This window comes from Orbicella franksi, chromosome 5, assembly GCF_964199315.1.
Source record: "Orbicella franksi chromosome 5, jaOrbFran1.1, whole genome shotgun sequence".
NCBI lineage: Eukaryota > Metazoa > Cnidaria > Anthozoa > Scleractinia > Merulinidae > Orbicella > Orbicella franksi.
The window spans coordinates 33,898,723-33,918,765 of NC_138149.1; the positions used below are offsets into that span (position 1 = coordinate 33,898,723).

The 20,043-nt window shown below is 39.5% G+C and overlaps 4 protein-coding genes and 3 non-coding genes across 7 annotated transcripts; 4 read left to right on the plus strand and 3 right to left on the minus strand.

Moving 5' to 3' along the window:
* The first annotated feature begins 1,159 nt into the window (after positions 1-1,159).
* LOC145487967 (phosphatidylcholine translocator ABCB4-like) lies at positions 1,160-9,940 on the plus strand. The gene is made up of 16 exons (XM_081466731.1): positions 1,160-1,929; positions 2,835-3,033; positions 4,222-4,346; positions 4,426-4,542; positions 5,167-5,221; positions 5,726-5,839; positions 5,978-6,085; positions 6,339-6,464; positions 6,683-6,886; positions 7,092-7,262; positions 7,415-7,576; positions 8,139-8,184; positions 8,274-8,410; positions 9,106-9,246; positions 9,655-9,753; positions 9,932-9,940. The coding sequence occupies exons 1-16, from the start codon at positions 1,160-1,162 to the stop codon at positions 9,938-9,940; spliced, it is 2,583 nt and encodes an 860-aa protein (XP_081322857.1).
* On the minus strand, positions 2,097-2,169 carry Trnat-ugu (transfer RNA threonine (anticodon UGU)). The gene has a single exon. It is a non-coding gene; the product is annotated as a tRNA-Thr (tRNA).
* On the plus strand, positions 2,569-2,641 carry Trnat-ugu (transfer RNA threonine (anticodon UGU)). Its single transcript has one exon. It is a non-coding gene; the product is annotated as a tRNA-Thr (tRNA).
* Positions 4,977-5,049, minus strand: Trnat-ugu (transfer RNA threonine (anticodon UGU)). The gene has a single exon. It is a non-coding gene; the product is annotated as a tRNA-Thr (tRNA).
* A 130-nt stretch (positions 9,941-10,070) lies between the features above and the next one.
* On the plus strand, positions 10,071-12,020 carry LOC145488436 (uncharacterized). The gene has a single exon (XM_081467308.1). The coding sequence runs from the start codon at positions 10,225-10,227 to the stop codon at positions 11,503-11,505; it is 1,281 nt and encodes a 426-aa protein (XP_081323434.1). The 5' UTR covers positions 10,071-10,224; the 3' UTR covers positions 11,506-12,020.
* Positions 12,021-12,118: 98 nt separating this feature from the next.
* LOC145487968 (ATP-dependent translocase ABCB1-like) lies at positions 12,119-15,692 on the plus strand. The gene is made up of 7 exons (XM_081466732.1): positions 12,119-12,224; positions 12,717-12,921; positions 13,439-13,583; positions 13,925-14,122; positions 14,223-14,429; positions 14,547-14,678; positions 15,049-15,692. The coding sequence occupies exons 1-7, from the start codon at positions 12,119-12,121 to the stop codon at positions 15,250-15,252; spliced, it is 1,197 nt and encodes a 398-aa protein (XP_081322858.1). The 3' UTR covers positions 15,253-15,692.
* Positions 15,689-19,143, minus strand: LOC145488449 (protein canopy 4-like). The gene is made up of 6 exons (XM_081467323.1): positions 18,804-19,143; positions 18,111-18,207; positions 17,853-17,947; positions 17,137-17,264; positions 16,344-16,461; positions 15,689-15,798 (listed from the first exon to the last, which is right to left on the minus strand). The coding sequence occupies exons 1-6, from the start codon at positions 19,141-19,143 to the stop codon at positions 15,689-15,691; spliced, it is 888 nt and encodes a 295-aa protein (XP_081323449.1).
* Positions 19,144-20,043: the final 900 nt, after the last annotated feature.

Sequence of the window (20,043 nt, forward strand, 5' to 3'; positions counted from 1 at the left end):
TGGGGTAAAATTAATTAGATTAGATGTTAATCTAATCTTAAATTAAACGGAGGTAAACTTTGCAGTTATGCGACTAAAACTAATCCCCAGGTTAAAGTTATTTTATTTTAGTTTGCATTACACTTATCTGACGACCCGCCTGTCAATTTTCTCGTTCAACGTAACGTTTTTTTAAAAAAAAAAAAAAAACCTTGAACAAGAAAATTGACAGGCGAAGCTTCTAATTATTACGCCAGAAATTGTTTAATCAATAACCGGCTAATTCCACAATTGACATGTGTTTAGCTTGAAACCTGACCTAGTATCTAAACAATAAACTGTTAGTGAGCTTATCTTAAAAAATTTAACGCGCATTTTTAGTGATAAACTCGTCCGTAATCTGTCTCTATAGGTCTCAATCTTAATCACCTTTGTTTCTTTGCTATTTTTCAGCTTACTTAACTGTAATTTAAAGATTACCTTAACTTTTCTCTAATTGTGTTGCATCGCAAAAGTGTCTTTAAAATATCTCAAGGCATATCTCATCGATTCTCACGTGATAAGGACGGAAGTTCGCGAAAGGACTAAAATTAGTGCCAGTCTCCGAAATTTACATGAGCGTGCGGTAGTTGCTAGCGTGGTTGCTATGTGCCAGAACCTCAAAAGAGAGTTTAAAAATACGTGTGGCAGTCTCTTGTCTCTATAATTTATTTAAGAACAACCAATTATCAAATTGCATATTTGAATATAATAACAAACGAAATTAACCAGTTGCAGTTTGTTCCATTGGAAAACAACAACATCAACAATTTATTTAAATATAAGTTAAGTGGATGTCGAGCAGATGCCATTATCTTGTATCATTGAGCTTCATTGAGAGAGCGTCCAGAAAGTTTCCTTTAAATTGCTCATTTCCTCTTGTAAACTGTGTATTTAACTCAGTTTGAAGTTTGCACAGTTTCAGTATTTTTTTGCAGAAAACCAGCAGCAAACACTATTTCCCTTACTTCATTGATTCCCTCTGACTAGTTTTAAGGGAGACGAGGGTGCATTTTGATTTCAAAGTTCACGATTTAAAAGGAAGGGACTCTAATCGACGAAATACAGTATTTACCTGTTGGTGTTGATTTAGTTTGTTTCAGATGTGGTCTCTCGTGTTTTAATGATTTGTGGGTCCCTCATGGCAATAGCTAATGGGCTGATTCCATCTCTGGGAGCCATGATCTACGGCAAGATGACGGATGAGCTTGTTATCCATGAAAACTACAGCTGTACGCTTAACGAGAGTATTACTTCTGTTAGATTAAGAAACCTGGTGACACTGGAGATGATTCATCCCCGGTTAGAAGGAATAAACGTTACGGAAACAAAATCGCTTGAAGTTACGGTAAACGAAACTGGAATACAGGTGAAAGTTGTCGGCTTGAACGGTGAGCTGCTAAACCAAACAGTTTTCGAGGGAAGGAACTCAACTCGTTATAATACAACATCAGTGTTTCTTAACGGGACAACTCTGAACGGAACAGAATTAACTGGAATTGAGGTAAACGGGACTCGTGTTGACACGGTGAAGTCAAAGGAGAGAATTTCTGTAAAGCAAAAAGATAGCATAGGTCCTGTTCAGAGTATTAAAATGTTACCTGTGACACCAACATCCAAAGTTCTGCCCGAAACAAATAATGTAAATTACACGCTGCGAAACATCACGGAAAACTGCCGCTTATCTCAAAACAGAATTGAGGAAAAGATGAGCAAATATGCCCTTTATTATGTGTATGCGGCCATTGGAACATTGCTTTTTGCGCTCGGACAGAATGTGATGTGGAACATTGCTTCAGAGAGGGCAGTTAAAAACTTGAGCGAAAATTTAACAGATGCAATGCTGGACAAAGATCCCGGATTTTACGACACCAAGATACATGAGGGTGTGGTTAACTTGGAAAGTATTACGTAAGTATGACAAAAAAATTGTTGGTGAATAGAAACATGTTGCTTTGCTACGAACAAATAAAGTAAACATTTCAATAGACAAAACGAAGCAAATAAATAAATAAATAAATAAATAAAAATAGCATTTGTGCATCAATCGGGACAAAAAGAAAAATAGAACTTCTTGCAGCCCCGTGAGAGATTTGAACTCTCGACCCCTGGTTTACAAGACCAGTGCTCTAACCACTGAGCTAACGAGGCTGGTACACTGGCCGTTGTCGTTTATTTTTATTGTTTTTAACGTACCTGTTTTTACGCGTCTGTGCAGTATTTTTTAACGCGCAAATATAAGACTCATCACATACTTGAGTGAGAACATAGGATAAATGTGTAATATGTGATAGTTCCCCTGGAAATGAACCAAAAGTTCAAAGTCTCATCCCAGAGAAGAAAAGTTTTAGGTGTAGTAAGATGTTATTGTCTCTGTGAGCCATGGTACACATCCAACAAGGTGGACAACTTTTTACGGCTTTTTACGGCTTGCAGTGTGACCTGAAATAAACTACTTCTATCATTTTTTCGTACAATGATTTGAGACCCTTAATTTTAATTTTAGTTACACAGATAAAACTGTTAAAAGTTATGTGTAATAGCATGTCAGCCTCGTTAGCTCAGTGGATAGAGCACTGGTCTTGTAAACCAGGGGTCGAGAGTTCAATTCTCTCACGGGGCTTTTGCATTTTTTTGTAATTGTTTTTCTGCTTGATGCGAACTCCAATTCTCAGTTATACATCCTTAAATTGTATGTTATACATTTTATAGAGAATTTGTTGGTCCTTTTTTATTATAAATATCTACCTGTCTAATGGTGTAATGATCACCATTATCTGTTCTACCAAATCAAAACGTCTTTTTTTGTGTGTCAGAGATCCTCGAGAAGCTATCAGCCAACACGACCTCGACGCGCTGAGCGGGGGCCTGGGCGGAGAGATAGCGTACTTGATACAGAGTGTATCAAATGTGATGTCTGGATTTCTTGTCAGCTTCATTGAAAACTGGAAAATCACGCTACTAATGATGGCTGCTGGGCCTGTCCTAGCGGTTGTTCAAGGTATCGCGCACAAGGTAAAGGTACAGCAGTTTTATCGTCTTTTAGAAATTAAGCAGGATAAAAAACAACAACAACAACAACAACAACAAAAAACAAAAAAAACAAAAAACAAAAAAACATTGCAATCCCGTGAGAGATTTGAACTCTCGACCCCTGGTTTACGACCCCTGGTACGATGACATTCTGGTCGTACCTGCACGTGTAAATTAAAATTAATGATATGATGCCTCTGATCACTAAAGCTGTTTAGTGATTCTGCGCTCTTTCTAGCTTCACTTGCTCTAAAGCGACTGCGGAAAAAGTAAAGGTATACGTTTTTTCATCCATTTTACAGCGTTCAGGTGGTTCTCGCCACTATTTGTTGTAAACGTCATAGCCTCCAGGGCCGGAATGTTCGAAAGCCGGTTAACGCTAACCTAGGATAAAAAGTTAATCGAAGTATTCATTTTTCTTGTGTAAAAATGTTTTTCATTGCTTATGTTTTGTGTAGTTTGTGATTTTTCAAACTCAAACCTGAAGGGCAAACAATATAAACAGAAAACAGCACCCAAAAGTTACAAAACTCAAATAAAAATTTTCTCTAATCTAGGGTTAGCTTAATCGGGCTTTGAACAACCCGGCCAGTTGCTTCCCGCCATTTTTTCTTACCTACGTCATAGCTTCCAGTTGTTTCCCGGCTTTTTTTCTTGAGTGCGTCATAGTTTCTAGTTTCTCAGCTTTACGTGGTCCATACGTTACGTCTTCGCCACAATTTGCTGCGTAAGATACACTTTCTAGTTTTTGTTTCTAACTGACTAAGATTAAAATAATTCTGCATTGCCTTATGAGGATATTGATGATAAATCATGTGCGAACTCGCCTAAATATACCATGATGTGCAAACAAAATTACGAGTGCAACTGAAATTGACAACACTGGGAGCAACATACTCTATGTTACATGTAAACTCCTTCTCTATGCATATAATTATTTTTTACAGTTTGAACAAACATTTACACAAAAAAATCTCTTGACTTCTCAAATGGTGTATATTCTTCTGTGATTGTTGTCAGGTGCATGGCTTGTCAAGCAGCTCCTAAACGTGTACAATATTAACAAACAAACAACAACAAAACTTTATTCCTTTTTCATTAATTTACAGCCATGAATTTTACGTTAATGATTTGTCTTACATCTACACTTTGTTGTAATATTCTTGTTAGGTTGAAAAATTTGTTATGAAACAAAAAGAGGAGTTGAAAAAGCGAGCCAGTGCAATGGCAAAAAAGAGCCTGGGATCGATAAAAACCGTGGCGTCATATGCTGGAGAGAAAATTGAGAAAGCACGGTAAGTCAGAAGTTTTCTTTTCACTTTGCTTAATTCGCTTTAATAACAGTAACTTTGATCAGACCTCTTTCATCAACAGATACGCTAGCAAGATAGAGGCGAGCAACAATCTAAACAAACTAAGGAGCCTTGTTCTTGGCATACAGAGTGGAATCTCTACTGTCGTCACCTTCGGCTTCCTTGGTTTGGGCTTTTGGTGAGTTAACGTACATTTTATCTCCAGTAAAGGTTAAGGTTTGTTTCAACGCCAGTTTGGACCTTTGCTGTTCTTGATATCCAATCAGAAACTATCACGGGAAGTCGTTCACAACTCCTGAGGACAATCTAGGGGCATCTCTGAAAATCTTGCTGAACCACTAAGGAACTTTTAAATTCTTCTCTGTTATCTTTATGATTGCGGTTACTCAGACTACAGAAATTCCTGACGAAAAAATTACCCTCAACCAATTCTCTGAGACTTGTTTTCATCTAGACTGGCAGTTCATTATACGAAGTCGCTAATCAGTTCAGAGGTGAAAATAGCATGAAGTAAATGAGTAAATGCATGAATGAGTGAAAGAATAAGAGATATATCTGAGAATTGGAGTTCGCATCAAGCACAAAAAAAAGAGAAAATACAAAAATTGCAGCAGCCCCGTGAGAGATTTGAACTCTCGACCCCTGGTTTACAAGACCAGTGCTCTAACCACTGAGCTAACGAGGCTGCCATGCCACATCAGTTAACTTTTAATAATGTTGTTCTGTAACTATGTTTCACAGTTCAATTCTCTAATGTTTATGTGTTAGATACTAACGGAATCTCCGCTAAAATCTCATCTAGGTACAGTTCCACTCTATTACCAGGAGGAAATGTGACTCCAGGAGCTTTGATGACGGTCAGTTCCTTTGCATGTTTGTTTTCTCTTTCGTTTGCTACTTTTGTTTTTTCGCTTATTCAAGTTTTAATGATGAAGTACACATAGTATACCTCAAGTACTCTTTTTTCGCTGATTATTATACGCCAGACGTTGTTTTATCTCCCTAATTATATTGCGAAGTCATTTTAAATTCGACGGATTTTTTCCGAAATATTGCGTGGAAACGATGTTTTCGGTTAAGTCTGTGTTCTGGTAAAGTGACGCAACAGGTTGGCGGTTATTTCCTGTATCTCTACTCCCTCTTGGATGGGTGCTAGTCCATAAGAGGGTTACTTACGTTATACCCTGTATTAAATTCGCCGGTACCCATCTGTACACCTGGGTGGAGAGAGGCACTTGTGTGTGAAAATGTCTTGCCCAAGAACAAAACAAAATATCCCCGGCCAGGGCGATGTCTTGAAGTGTTTAATGCGCACTGCGGTCCTTATATTTCTGTTGACTTGTCCCTTTTGTTCAATAAAGATATTTATGGCGATCATTTCTGGAGTGATGCAAATGGCAGGAACCGGAGAGCAAGCGGAAGACGTCGGTGACGCCAGAACAGCGCTTTCATCTCTGCTCGGAGTCTCAGAGTCGGTAAGATCTTTTGTTTTATGGTATATTTTTTGATTCGAAATGCTACTCTCCTGAGCGTTGTGCGGCAACCCGAAAACAGCAATGATGGAGCCAAAGATGCAACAGAGGCAACAAAGATATACATTTTTTTTCTCGTAGGCTGATGAAGACCCATTTGACAAGGCTACCAGTCAACTTGACACAGTGTTTGGTAAACTGGATGTTTTCAATGTTTACTTCCATTATCCCTCCCGACCCGAATATCAGGTATGATGTTTAGACGCACAGTGGCACGTTTGGCTGCTTCACTTTACTTCCTATTGTTCAACTAAATGTTAAAGTTCGTCCTAATTTTGGTCTGTAATGAGGAACTTAAATATTGTAGTTTTTCTAGACAAGAAAACACTCATAAGAATTAAATCAATTTTGTTCTTATTTAGGCGAACTTTGAATAGAGAATAATTCAGTCCTCTTTGTCTTTTTAACGAAATCAATACGTTGTATGTTTTCCATCTCACAGGTGTTGAAGTCGATTAACTTCACGGTAGAAGAAGGTCAGACGATTGCCTTGTTGGGTGACAAGGGTAGCGGGAAAAGTGCACTTATAAAATTGCTGCAGAGAATTTATGATCCACAGACTGGGAAAGTAAGACTGTAAAACTATAATGTATTCTCAACGGCTCTCTGCACGCATTGCATGCCTATGTCACGAGTTCACAAAAAAAGACTAAATTTCTCCTGACTTCAACCTTTCTTCCATGCGGTGGCCTGATGCATCATTCCTATTTAATTTTCTCAGGGTATCGTGAATTTCTTTATTTTAAAGCACACGTACTTATGTTTGTCTTTATTTTTGACACAAAGGTGAGGCTCGATGGACAAGACTTACGTTTCCTTGACCAGCGCTGGTTTCGTCAACAAACTGGGATAGTACACAAGAAACCCGAGTTCTTCAACACTTCAATAGCAGATAACATTGCATACGGAAAGGGTGACGCGACTTTTAAGGAAATAGTGCGTGCCGCAAAGGCTGCTGGGGCGCACGAGTTCATCACAGCATTTCCAAAAGTAAGTTACAGTAGGAATTTTTGAATATTTTTACAGCAATCAACCAGCAGTGGAAATTCCTTTTTCTACGAGGCCTTACGACCTGCAGGGTAAATAACTTATATGGGTTGAAACTAAATATCTTGAAGGCTGTCTGTTTCATTGTCATGAAATAACGAAGTCGCAAATTTGAGGTGTAAATCTATAAGTATCTCCTACACTTTAGGGATACGCTACCGTGCTTTACGACGACGGATCGCCGCTGACATCCTACCAGAAACATTTGCTAGCGCTGGCGCGGGCAATGATCAGAAAGCCCCGGATACTGCTGTGGGAGGAAGACCTGTCAATCATGGACAACTCTGCTTTAAATGCTCTTACGAACTACTTAGATCAGGTGCGTGTCAATAAAAAAAAACGCTTTTATGACGGTGTAACCTTGAGAAGGCGATTTTACCTTTTGCTAAAGGATAATCGTAAGCTAAATACACTGATTAATCAATGCAAAGTTTTAAACTGCATCTGCTCCGTAACCATATTGTGTTTCAGGCTCGCCGAGGTCGCACCACAGTCATTTCAACTAGTCACGTGTCAGTAGCTCGTATTGCTGACGTCATTATTGTTCTTCACAATGGTGAAATAATTGAACAGGGGAGTCCTGAGGAACTGATGTTATCAGGAAGGGCATTCAGATACTTAGCTACACTTCAAGTGAGTTAAACCTGATTTCAAATAAGTAAGACTACGTCTATTCGTTCTTGACCTTGGGTTGGTTTAAATAGCAATAATTTTCGTCACATGATCTGAAACTTAAAGCAGCGAGCTCACACTTTGCCGATGAAGACTTCGAGAGCAGGCCACGTGCTTCGTTTACTTTGAATTTTAGACCCTGTGGGGAGAATTGTTTCATTTCAAATGATTTCTGGTTTTCTGCCGCCTTGGCAGGTGCCAACGTCTTCAGCGCTATCTAGTTAATTGTGGGAATTGCGGTGGCCTCTTGGTAAGCGTGCTGGACGTCGGACGAGGTGATCCCAGTTTAAGCCCTTGCATGAACAAGGTTTATAAATAGAAAGCGACGAATTAGATGTTGGAGATCACTCTGTGGTGGTCTAGCATGCCATCCAAGGGGACTGGAAACTGTTAGCTGCTTCATGCTACTGAGACCTGAGATAAGAGCCGACCGGATGAGCCATTAAGTTCAAGAACAGACTTCACCTACCTGCCGTTTCCTCACAGAAAGAGTTTATAATCGCTTGTTTTGTTTTTGTTTCAGTATTTTGAGTCTCAGACTGTACACCAAGAGAGGTTAATGAAAACTGGTGAGATTGACGGCTAGTATTGTACACTATAAATTTCTTAAAACAAAGTACTTTTAAGATCTTTATTGAAATTATTTGCTTTAATTCAGTTTCAGTCTTATTAGAGCCACCGCCGGTCAAAGACGGCATCGAAGAACTGGAGGCTAGTTTAAATCAGAGTCAGGAACAGACTAAAGAGCAAGTAAAAGGTTTCATATCAAAAATCCGTCAGATAATCCAAGACAAGGTGACAAAAGCATTCAGCAATTGCTTGTTACTTGAACTAACACGACCATGAAGCATCATATGCATATAGTTAAATTTCGAAAAGGGTGGAAGAAATCAATTACATAACGCATAAGACTACTCTTCAGTGAGAGTACGATGGCCTCATGGTTAGTGCGCGCGACTCCGGCTCGAGTGGACCGGGTTCGGGGACATTGTGTTATGTTCTTGGGCAAGACACTTTACTCTCACAGTGCCTCTCTCCACCCAAGTGTATAAATGGGTACCGGCGAATTTCACTAACATTCCATACACGGGGGAGTAGAGAAATTCCTAGTCGCTTCACGCCACGGAAACCGGGATATGCTCCGGCCTAATGGGCCACTTGGCTCGTATGCAGACTTAACTTACAGTGAGAGTGTTGGGTTTGCAAGCTTATCGGTAATTTGACATAATATATACTTACGGATAGTGGGAATACCTTCGGCCGTATATATTTTTGTGGCGCTTTCCTTAGCCTCAATCAATGCTTTTTCAGGCATGACTAGCGGCAGCTGTCTGAAAACATTTCTCTGATAATCAGATATTCATGGAATGGCTAGGAGGGAAATGTAGTTAGCATGAAAATGGTGTTGTGATACAATTTGTCCAGACATAACGTTTTAGTTACTTTTAAAAGTATTTCAAGGGATTTTTGAAACATTTAATTGATTTCAGTTGAATGACGGAAAGTCCGCATACAACATGATAAGGATGCAGCTTCAGGACTTACCATTGTTGTTAACAGGAGCTCTGGGAGCTGCTATCACTGGAATGGTCGCCCCAGGTCTCTCTTTTCTTTTCGGCGAAATACAAAAGGTAACAACATTTATCAATTAAATTACATAAATGGGGCTTTTCGCTCCGTGTACAGAAGAGTTTTCATTGCTATAAGAAAAACATACTTCTGTAACGCAAGGACCAGTTCTTGCAAGTGTTTTCGTTAATAACTAAGCGGGGAAGGTTGACGAAAATAAATTCATCCTCAGAATAAAACATGACTGTTACTTGGTTGCCATAATTAATAAATATGTCCTGAAGAGTCAACATCGTATGAGTTCATGATTCACAAGTTATTCCCCGAACATCTTTCTCAGGTTTCAGTCCGCTAGGAAGGTTAATCGTAGAGTTTATTCCTTGCGCAAAACGACAGTAAAGTAGGTTTCTTTTCTTCTTCACTACTGCTTCACAAAAGGTAGTAACTATATGGAATGTTTGTCTTCTTAGTTTATGAATGATCCTCTGAGGGTTGCACGTGAAGGGCCATTCTGGGCAAGCATGTTTGTTGTGTTAGGAGCCGTAGTTGGATTTGGTGGCACCATTGAGGTAAGAATTTATTTCCTCAGTGGAATGCCCAGATGCATGCTGCGAGCCATCGTTTGTGTTTGCGACTGTATACTCAGCCGACTTTATGATCTCCATACTTAATGCGATCGATCTTCTAGAAATATGGAGTCTATCGCCAGTTCATTTATAGGATATGTCTTGTTTTTGAATGCTATAGGTGATTTAGGCTAAAAAAATAGATGTGGATATTTATTATATTTTAGAAATTTATGCTCAGTTTCGCCACTGAGAAGTTGAGAACAAGACTGCAAAAAATGGCCTTTGATACATCAATAAACAAGGTTAGTGTCATTTTATTTCAATTGTCTTCATGGACAGATCTCATTAAAAGTTTAACTGATAAATTATATTGCGTTCAATCAGAACTCAGTTCCTCAAATTCCAGGGATAGGCGACTCACTTACCGTATTCCCTGGAGCCGGAGGACAATTTCCTGGTGTACCTCACTCGATGAGGATGGGACTACCCACTGTTCCTGGTGCACCCACCGCGCAGTTACCATCCATAGGTAATGCCCCTTCTCAAATGTTCCCTGCAGGAGTCACAGGGCTACCATCTGAACAAATACCAGCTTCTGGTCTGCACGCAGTTGGAAATTTAACACCGCATTTGCCATCTGAAATTCCATCTTCTCCAGGATTTCCTAAAATGGTCTCAACAGGGTTACCAGAAATTGGAGCCATTTCCGCTGCACCTCAAACACCAGGCTTTCCCTCGGGTAGCTTTTCAGCAGGGATATCTACACCGGGATTAGCGCAACATGGTTTACCATCAAACATGGAAACGGCACAAGGCCTTCCCAGAATGCCAACTAGTTTAACTCCATTGAACCTAGCAGGAACAGGGCAGATGTCATTGCCGGGATTTGCTGCCGGTCAAGTCCCATCTAATAGCGGATCTTTATCTTTGGGATTACCCTCTAATTCAGAAACTACTCCAGGAATGACAGGGATATCTGTTGCTGGTCTACCTTCGGGTGTACCGTCAGTCCCTGGTCTGCCACAAATACCCGGTAGCGTTCCCACCGGAATCACCCCATCAGGTTTGAGAGCTGGAATAAGCCTTCCTAGTCTTCCAACACAGTCTAGTCAATCTGGAATAGCAGTATTTAGATTGAACCCTGGTCAATTACCAACTGGAACTCATGATTCATCATTTGGGGAAAGCGGAGGCAGTATGCCCCAGATTCCCGGACTGGGAACCAGAGTTCCTCTAGCAGTTCCTGAAATCAATTCTGGTATGTCACCACAGGTTTTAGGAATGCCTACAGATATAACATCAGCTGCGAGAATGGTGCCCCCTTCCACAGCGATAGATTTTCCTGGTACAGCTGGCCTTGGAATGGGAGGTTATGGGGCGGTGATTCCTGACCCACAAGTAAATTCTGGTACGTTGCCACCAGGGTCATCAGAGGTTGCAGGAATGCCTACAGATTTAACTCCAGCTGCTGGAATGGTGCCAACTTCCACGTCGATAGGTTTTTCCGGTAGGGCAATGATACCTGGCTCACAAGTTAATTTTGGTATGGTACCACAAGACGGATTATTTCCCAGCTCCACTGCAATACCGACTGGAGCACAACGCTTGGGTGATACCGTGATTCCTACCAATCCATATGCAGGATCAGTTGATGAAGTGGGAGTTACAAAGCTGCAGGAAATGGGACTCCCGACAAATATGCCGAACCAGGACCTTTTGGTAAGAATAGATCTATGCGAATCGACACTGTAAAGCGATAAACTAAGTGTTGACGAGTTCTGGCTGCAAAAATCCTTGTGAATATAACTAAGGAAAAACCCTCAATTATTCTTCTTCTTGCAAGTCACGTTGGATAGCAAGCGATTGTATTGAAGACTCCAACCTCGCTTTAAGATTTGATATCTTTGGTTTGATATGGCTTTTTTGTCTCAGGACTCTTTTAGGATTCTGAAATTGAACGCATATAGAAACAATTTTATGATTTTGAACTAAGAAGTTTTGCTTTACTTAAGGTTTTACCAGATCCACAAAAACAGGCGGACCTACTCATGAGCCAAGTTGAAAAGGATGTAGAAGCAGCTTTGCAAAACGTGAGTAGTGTTTATTTCCAGATTCGCTTTGTAGCTGGCTTATTCGTATATATCATAGCTCTCTCATCCTGTATGGAAATTGAACCTAACTCATTTTAGCATTAGAAGAATTGTTTTTAAGAGATAACTGATGTGCGCACGTTTTAAACGATTCTACTCCCTCAGTTTGCTTTTTCCTTACCAATCAGTCCATAGGCAAATATCTTGGCACCAGGGTCCAGGAGACCTTTTCGTCCGTATCCACACTTGGTATGGCTTTATACAATGGGTGGAAGATGACACTTGTCGTGTTAGCTGGACTTCCAGTCATTGGGCTGGCTAATCGTATTCAGCAGAATGAAGCCGATGCTACTGTTGAATCAGAAGGAGTTGAAGAAGTGAGTGTTTAATACATGTAACATGTAACAGTGTAGCCATCGCTAACGCGTCACACGACGCTTTTTCGAATTAGTAGAGAGAATCGTCATTACAACAAATCGGTTCTGCCGTTTTGAAATTGTAATTTAATATTAATACAATTCTTTTCTGTTCATGCTAAGACACTTACCCTGTTCTAATTACACATTAAATTTTTGAGAGGCAAAAAGGTTAAGATAAGAGGTGATGTCCAAGAAAAAAATTATTCGGCTATTAATAGATCGGCCAGCTTAAAAGCAATCATATTTTGGCTCTTTTTAGAAACAGCAGTTCTGTTAATGACCTTTACTACATTAATTATAGCTTCTCAAAACAAGCTTCAAGAAAATGGAAACAATTTCAGCCCTTGGAATGGAAAACAAGTTCGTCAAGAAGTATAAGGATGCTATCTTCGAAAAATACAAGTAAGAATTTATATTTGTTTTATAATTAATTTCTACGTTAAATCTGGGAAAGCAACCACGTTTTTAGCAGATCTTATACTTAATGTATTATACATTTGTTATGCTCTTTTTTACAGGCATGCGTTGAAGAAAGTCATCGCCAGTGGTTTTGCCTTCGCTGTTGGACAAGCTATGGTGTTTTTCATTTACGCAGGCGCACTGAGGTTCGGTTGCTACCTTATCAGCATAGGAGATATGGCAGCTATTGAAGTCTTGGGGTAGGCAGCAGATTTCGTTTCCACTGTAGTTTGCCATTATGCATCCATTGCAGGAAAAAGAATCCTTCTTTGAAATTGAAATACAGTCGTACTTCCTATAATTAATGGTCCTAGTCAGGAAACCAATTGTGAAAAGAGAAGCTTTGTTGCAGACGGACGCAAAGTGGACCAGGGTATCTAGCATTCAGCAACATTGAAGCCGGCCCATACCCAGTCGGTCGTATTAACGGAATATATTTGAATTATTACAGTAACCTAATCTTTCTTTAAAATGATGTCATTATGATTGATCCCAATCGATTCAAAACACAACTGACACACGATGTCCGCTGTCCCAACTGGTGATCGTTAGTTGTATATTATGGGGTATTTTGGACGTAGTCGTGTTAACCGAGGTTTTCAGAAAATTGACTAAGCCGTCTTCGGGTCAAAAAAGAAATAACCGTAACGCAAGGTTCTCCGATTTACAAAGAAATAATTTAGTAGGCTTACAGCATAATTTATTTTCTTGTTTCAGTGTGTTAATGACAGTGTTGTTCGGTTCTTATGCTACGGCCAACTCGCGAGCACCGCCGCACGCGCATGAAGACACCGAAGAATCGCTGAACAGATTGTTCGAGTACGAGGCAGCAAACGTGGAAGATCACATAGGTGATAAGATGGTGAGCGACAATCTCCTCCTGGCTCTGTTCCACCAGCAGTAAAAGAAAAATTAATTACATTTAGAATTATTTTATGGCAACGTACACGATTAAACGGAGCTCAGGGTCATCTCGAACTTGTTTTGAAGCCCTCATTGCACACAGTGGTAAACGTAAAATGGACGTGGAAACAAATAACAACTTAGTGACCCAGATTCCTGCAAAAGTAGTTAGTTTTGTTGGATAACATTGCCATGTATCTCTCTCGGTCGATTTTCCTGCAGCCGGGCAATAAGAAAATTCCTAATATGAATACGTCTCTAAATATTTGAAGTCACCATGTTGTAATTTATTTCTCAAAGGACGAAGTCGAAGGAAGCTTGGAATTTAAACATGTGGAACTGCCAGACCCTCTACACAATGGCGCTCCATTGTTGAGCCAGTTAAACGTGAAGGTCAGCAGTGGACAAACATTAGCCATTGTACCGCTGGACAACGAAAAAATCAATCCATTTGAACTTTTGTTGGAACGTTTCTTTGATCCTTTCAAGGGTGCATTGGTAAGTAATGTAATTTCATTTTGCTTCAGGTTTTGAAAAAATAAAACCTGTTTATGAAACGCTAAAATTTGAACGCATATAACTTTGCATCACATTTCAGTTCTTGGATGGTGTGGACATACGCAGTTTGGAACTTTCTTGGTTGCGATCCCGGCATGCAGTGGTGTCCCATCGCTCGTTTCTTCCACATTGTAGTATTGCCGAGAACATCGCTTATGGTGACAACAGCAGAGAAATAACGAGGCGCGAGATTGAAGACGCCGCGTACTCAGCTTATGCACATGAATTTATAACGGATCTAACAAAGGTGAGAAACTGGACCTTTGCTGCGGTCATAAAGGCTCTGCTACAATCTTAGGCAGTTTGCTGAAGCATTCAGGAATATTATTCCAGGGATATTTATGCTTTTGAATGTTTGTTTCAGGGCTATGACACAGTCCCCAATGAAGATCAAATCCAGTTGACCGACAGTCAGAAACTCAGGATCGCTACAGCACGGGCTATTATCCGTGGACCAGCAATCGTTGTGATTGACGAGTTGGAACAGGAAGATCAGGTGAGTCTGTCAGTCAGTCGGTCAGCCGGATGGTCAGTCAATCATGTCGGTCAGTGAGTCAGTGAGTCAGTTGGTCCGACAATCAGTCAGACGGAAATTCATAGATGTAGTGATCCATGCTATGCAGTGATTCATATAAATGAACTATTATTATTATTATTATTATTATTATTATTATTATTATTAAATGTTGACCTTAAGATTCGTGCCGCCATTGATTGATTACGCTACTTTTACACAATTTAATACGATAGCAAGTTCTGTTGTATGACAGACTCTAGATGTTGCCGGCTAATATTGACGGGGTAACTCAACATTAAAAATATGGACGTACACTATTTTATGAAATTAACTGTTTTTTTGTCCGCAGGCTGTAAATGACGCCATACACATCCTTTCTCGGAACAGAACTTGTCTTATACTCACTCGACGGCGACAAACAGTTGAAGCAGCTGACCAGATAGTTCTCATGTATCGCGGACGTGTTATTGAACAGGGAACTCTTGATGAACTTCTGGAACAAGGACGCCTGTATCACTTGTTAACGAATTTAGAAGACGTGGAGGACCTTTAGCTTTCTTTTATAATAAGTAATTTTCGAAGCCATTTTCGGAAAGCATTTGTTATATTTTGGTTTCAGTTTTTGTACTTTTTGTTTATAAATATTTCTCTTTTATTTGTTATATATTCCTCTTTTTCTGAAATAAAACTCCCCTTGATTTTTATTGCTCTTTGATATCAGTTTAAAGTTTTAGTACTCAGTGTTACGGCCATTTTGAATCGGGTGATGGTAGAAATCTGCTAAGAGCATAATTTATACTTCAGGTGACCGCATGGATTTGCGTCTCGCTCCCTCGCTACTAGCTGATGAAGTAGTTGAAAAAGTAGTTTCTGTACAACTACCTCCTTCCCTTCTTAAAAAGCTTTAAAAATAACGAAAACGAAACTGGTAATTCAGAAATCAGTACTTGTTCATATTTGCGAAAGTGTTCTAACTAACACTATCTAAATCAAAGTTCCTCGTGAGAGGCAATGTTCGTCTTGTTGTTTTCTGCCTTTGGTTTCTTTTGTCTCAATGACGGGACTCTGTTGCTTCTTGGCATCTCAATTTTAAGGCAGTCTGTGAACAAACAAGGCGGTATTGTTTTTAAAGAAGGGAACTGCTTACAATGTAAATAGAACGGGGTGGTCCTATATAGCTAGTCCTTTAAGAGTTTGTAAAGGTTAAGCATGGTTCGTTTACCGAGGGTCTAGATGGTGTTTAATTGATAGTTGAGAATTGGTCAGAAATGTCTACGGAGAGACCACCAATGGAAGCTTTTAGCTGATTGTCCAGTTCTGAGTTTGGCAAACGCTACGCATAGCTGGTGGAAATGGGCTGAACCTTAAACTGTTTTCCGATAGCTGAGAAATTGCCAGAAATGTAACGGATTCTAGCATCCCCATTTAGACCTCCCTTGCATGGTTGCCAGTGACCTGCAACTGTGACTTGTAAAAGAAACCGTTCTGTGTCATATAGATCTTGGAGCCCCTAAAAGCAAATAACACTTTTTTTTTTTTACTACCGTGTATAAACTATTACAGATAAAACGAGGGGAACTGATAAGTGACTGACTGAAAAGAAACTTCATAACAGATAGAGAAAAGCAAAAATAAGGCAGATACCTTGATTGTCCTCAAGCAGTACTCTCTTAGCACAAAGCCACTTGGTTAGATCGCGTGACTGCGCTTTCATGAACCAATGAATGAGAAGTTTCTGTGTCTCCACCAGCATATCGTGACACTAAAATTACGAAAAAGCAGGTTGCTGATGATGTCATTCTGTCAACAACTTAATTATTTTTTCCATGAGAACTTTAAATACACATTTGCGCAGCATTAAAATTGCTTGGGAATCCACCGTAGGAAAAAGATGGTAGCTGTACATTTTACCACAATGCCTTGCGAACCTAACAGAGCCTTCAAGGCACAAAGAAAGCCAAATATTTACAATATTTGTTCCTGCACTAAGTTCATTACGTAGCCTAAGGTTGAAGATTTTATAACGTTTCTGTACGTTTTTATGAACGTTGTTACGGTTTTCGTGCGCTGAGAACTACGGGTAAATGTACCAGTCGCCATCTTTTTTCCTACGGAGGATTAACATTTGGACGGTGAGAAGAGAAGAGACGAGAGAACTGTGGTAACCACGGCAACTCTTTTGCCCTGACGGTAACGGCTGACGCTCAAAATATCGGCTTCCGGCCTGCTCACTAAGGCGGTTATTATACCTTTATCAACTTCAAGTTGATAAAATAGCAACTTTTACTTGCCTGCCAATGTAGCTCAGCAGTTTCTTTAGAAAACTGATATCTTCGTCAAATTTATTTTTTGTTGAGTCTGGTAGTAGGATAACAGTTTTTCGCTCTTCTCCGTCCTCAACCGGACTAGAGTTGACTGATAGAGAGGTCTTGTTTACCTGTTTTTTGAGTCTTCTTATTTCACCAGTTGGATCATCAATCTCCACTTCCGGTGTCGCAAACACCCATTTCTGAATGCGAGAATCTTTTGTGAGTTCATCAATCTGTTTACGGTAAAGACTTTTCACTACGAAAAAAAACGGAAACATTTTCAACAAGTTTGTCTTTGAGACTTTAGTTTAAGAGGGCATATTATACGCGGTTTGGCGGCTTAAGCCAAGTTTGAGTGCCGGTTTTCGGACTATTCGCATTTTTCTGGCGGTTTACGGTCAAGAAATTAACGCGCAGTCGCAGGCCATCATAAATTTTGTTCTTGGTTTTGGGTTTTAGCGTGTTTTTGTGGCAGTCATTCAAACATCTTTAGCTATCTTTGTGTTTGTGAAGAGCTCATTAGACTACAAAACGCTTTGTTCGCTGGTTAGTGACGTCACTGAATGAAGTTAGAAACAACTTGCTTAGAAAAAAATTGGTCTTTCTGAGGAGAAACACGATTATTGAGCTGACAGATGGAATAAAAAAATTTGCTACGCACTGCTAAAAGATCGGTTATGATGATAATCGTCCCAATATTAGGATGGGGTTCGGGTTTTAGGAGAAAACGAAAGCGGTCTGCGGTTTCGAATGAGCAAAATATGGCAGTTTGCGGAAAGTATGACCCTCCATAATAGACCCTGGTTTAACGCACTATGGCGCTTCTCCAGGTAGCTATACGTACCTCCTCGTTTATATCTGAAGGGAAGTTTTGGTCTGATGTTATATTTTGTCATGGCGTCACATAGGTCTTCAGTTACCCTCAGCATAACTATCTCCCTGACAAATAAACGGTTAGAAAAGATGAAGCACTCAGGAGTTGAAGTGAAAAAATAAAACTTGAATTGAAAACCATTTAAATTATACTGAATCATATTTTGCCAAGGTATATGGTACAAAAAAAATTTTCAGTTCTAAGGAAAAATCGACGAAAATTACTTACTCTTTGTAATAAATCGGACTATTGTTTTCGCGTGGTTTCCTTATTCTCGCAATATTTGCCAGTTTATTCTCAACTTCTACGGCCAGGAGCCTGCAAACTAGAAAAGTATTTAGTATTATTATTATTCAAGTTGTTTGGGAGCAAAACTTAAAGTCAACCACGAACTAACAGCACTTGATTTTACAAGTGAGTATATGAAAGATCATATATTTGAACTGCGGAGAACTCATATGAAGATATAATTGATCATCCCGTTATACACACAATTTAAGTAGTGTATATAACTGCGATGAACAATCATATCTTCATATCTTTCTCCGCAGTTCAAATATATGATCTTTCATATATTCACTTGTATTCTTCACCATCTACGGGTATATTGCGAACTCACAATGGGACCAGCTCCCAGTTGGCTTGACAGCGCAGTTGGTAGAGCACTTCACCGGTATCCCAGAGGTCATGGGTTCGAATCCCGTTCAGGCCTGAACATTTTTGATGCTTAATTTCACGACTGCTTAAGTTGTGTGTATAACTGTGACGATCAATCATATCCTCAGCACTTGAATTTACTCTAAAGATAAGCTGAGTTTCCAAAAAAAACAAAATTTCGTTTTGAAAAATACTCAAGTAATAAACAGTCACCTTATATTGCAATGAATAATCAGCTGCCCTTATCCGTTTTTACCAGCTTACCATGACATTTTGTTGGAAGATGCTTTGTGGATTCTAAGTCGTCCTCTTCACTGTCATCTCCACTGTCATCATCATCATCATCATCATCGTCATCATCGTCATCATCATTATCATCATCAACTTGATCGTCTTCAATAACCTCATTTCCATCCTCGTCCGTTTCCCGCTTTCCCTCTGTTTTACCTTTTTTGCCCACATCGTTCATGTCAATGTTGATTGAGTCTTTTCTCACTCTTATCCCATCCATTGTTTCAAATTCGTCGTCGATCTCTTCCGCACATATAATGTTCCAAAATAATAACAGAGCTAAAACGACACCATATCTTGACAATATGCGCATTGTACTTCAAATAATCTGCAATTAAATTCGCTTCTCCAACAGTGATGATTTACTTATGACGGGAAGAAAATTTTCCGGCCTTGTAAGCACTAATATCGCTAGCCGTTGTTACTAAACAGTGATTCACGACCTAGGCCAACCTTGTATGATAAAGATAGAAACTGAATCGGCCGCTCGTTATTTGCCGTGGCACAGCGCTATTGAATAGCGTTTGTCAACCGTAATAATTGCTAATGTATTCCACGGTACGCTAATCTACAATGTACACGTGGGGAGATTATAAGTCTGCCACAATGCGAAAGTTGTCTCTGTTTGCTTGTCAAGTGATCAGATCTCTGTTAAAAGACGTTTGAAAGCGAAGATTTCCTTGTTGCTCAGTGTTTAGACAACTTCGTATACATTTGTTCATACACAGGAGAAAAATAAGCCACGTTTAAAGACTGTTACTTTTTCGCGTTCGCTAAAACGTCGACGTAAACTGAACCATTTTTCCCTACAGTTACATGTGTTTTCCTCTCAGCTGCTTGAGTCAGCTGAATCAACAAAAAGAGCTGACTCTCTCACAAGAAAAGAAACGAATTCTGTTCATAAATGGCATCGAGTAGATCAAATGGCTCATTTATTCATTTCTTTTAATGTATTGTAGATAAAATAAATGAACATAATTAACTTGAAATAGAGGGAGAGAGTTTGAATTTCCCTTTAAGCTATGTCCTCTGTTTTTTTTTTCGGAATATATTAAAACTAAAATCAGATATTTTTTATCTTTATGCTCCACTACACTTTCTTTGTTTCACGGTATACAATTCAAGTTATTACCATTTTCATGTTATTTTATAGCTAAATTTGGTGTAACAGGTGTTTTCATCATTAAAATGTTACCGAAATCGTGTTGAACTC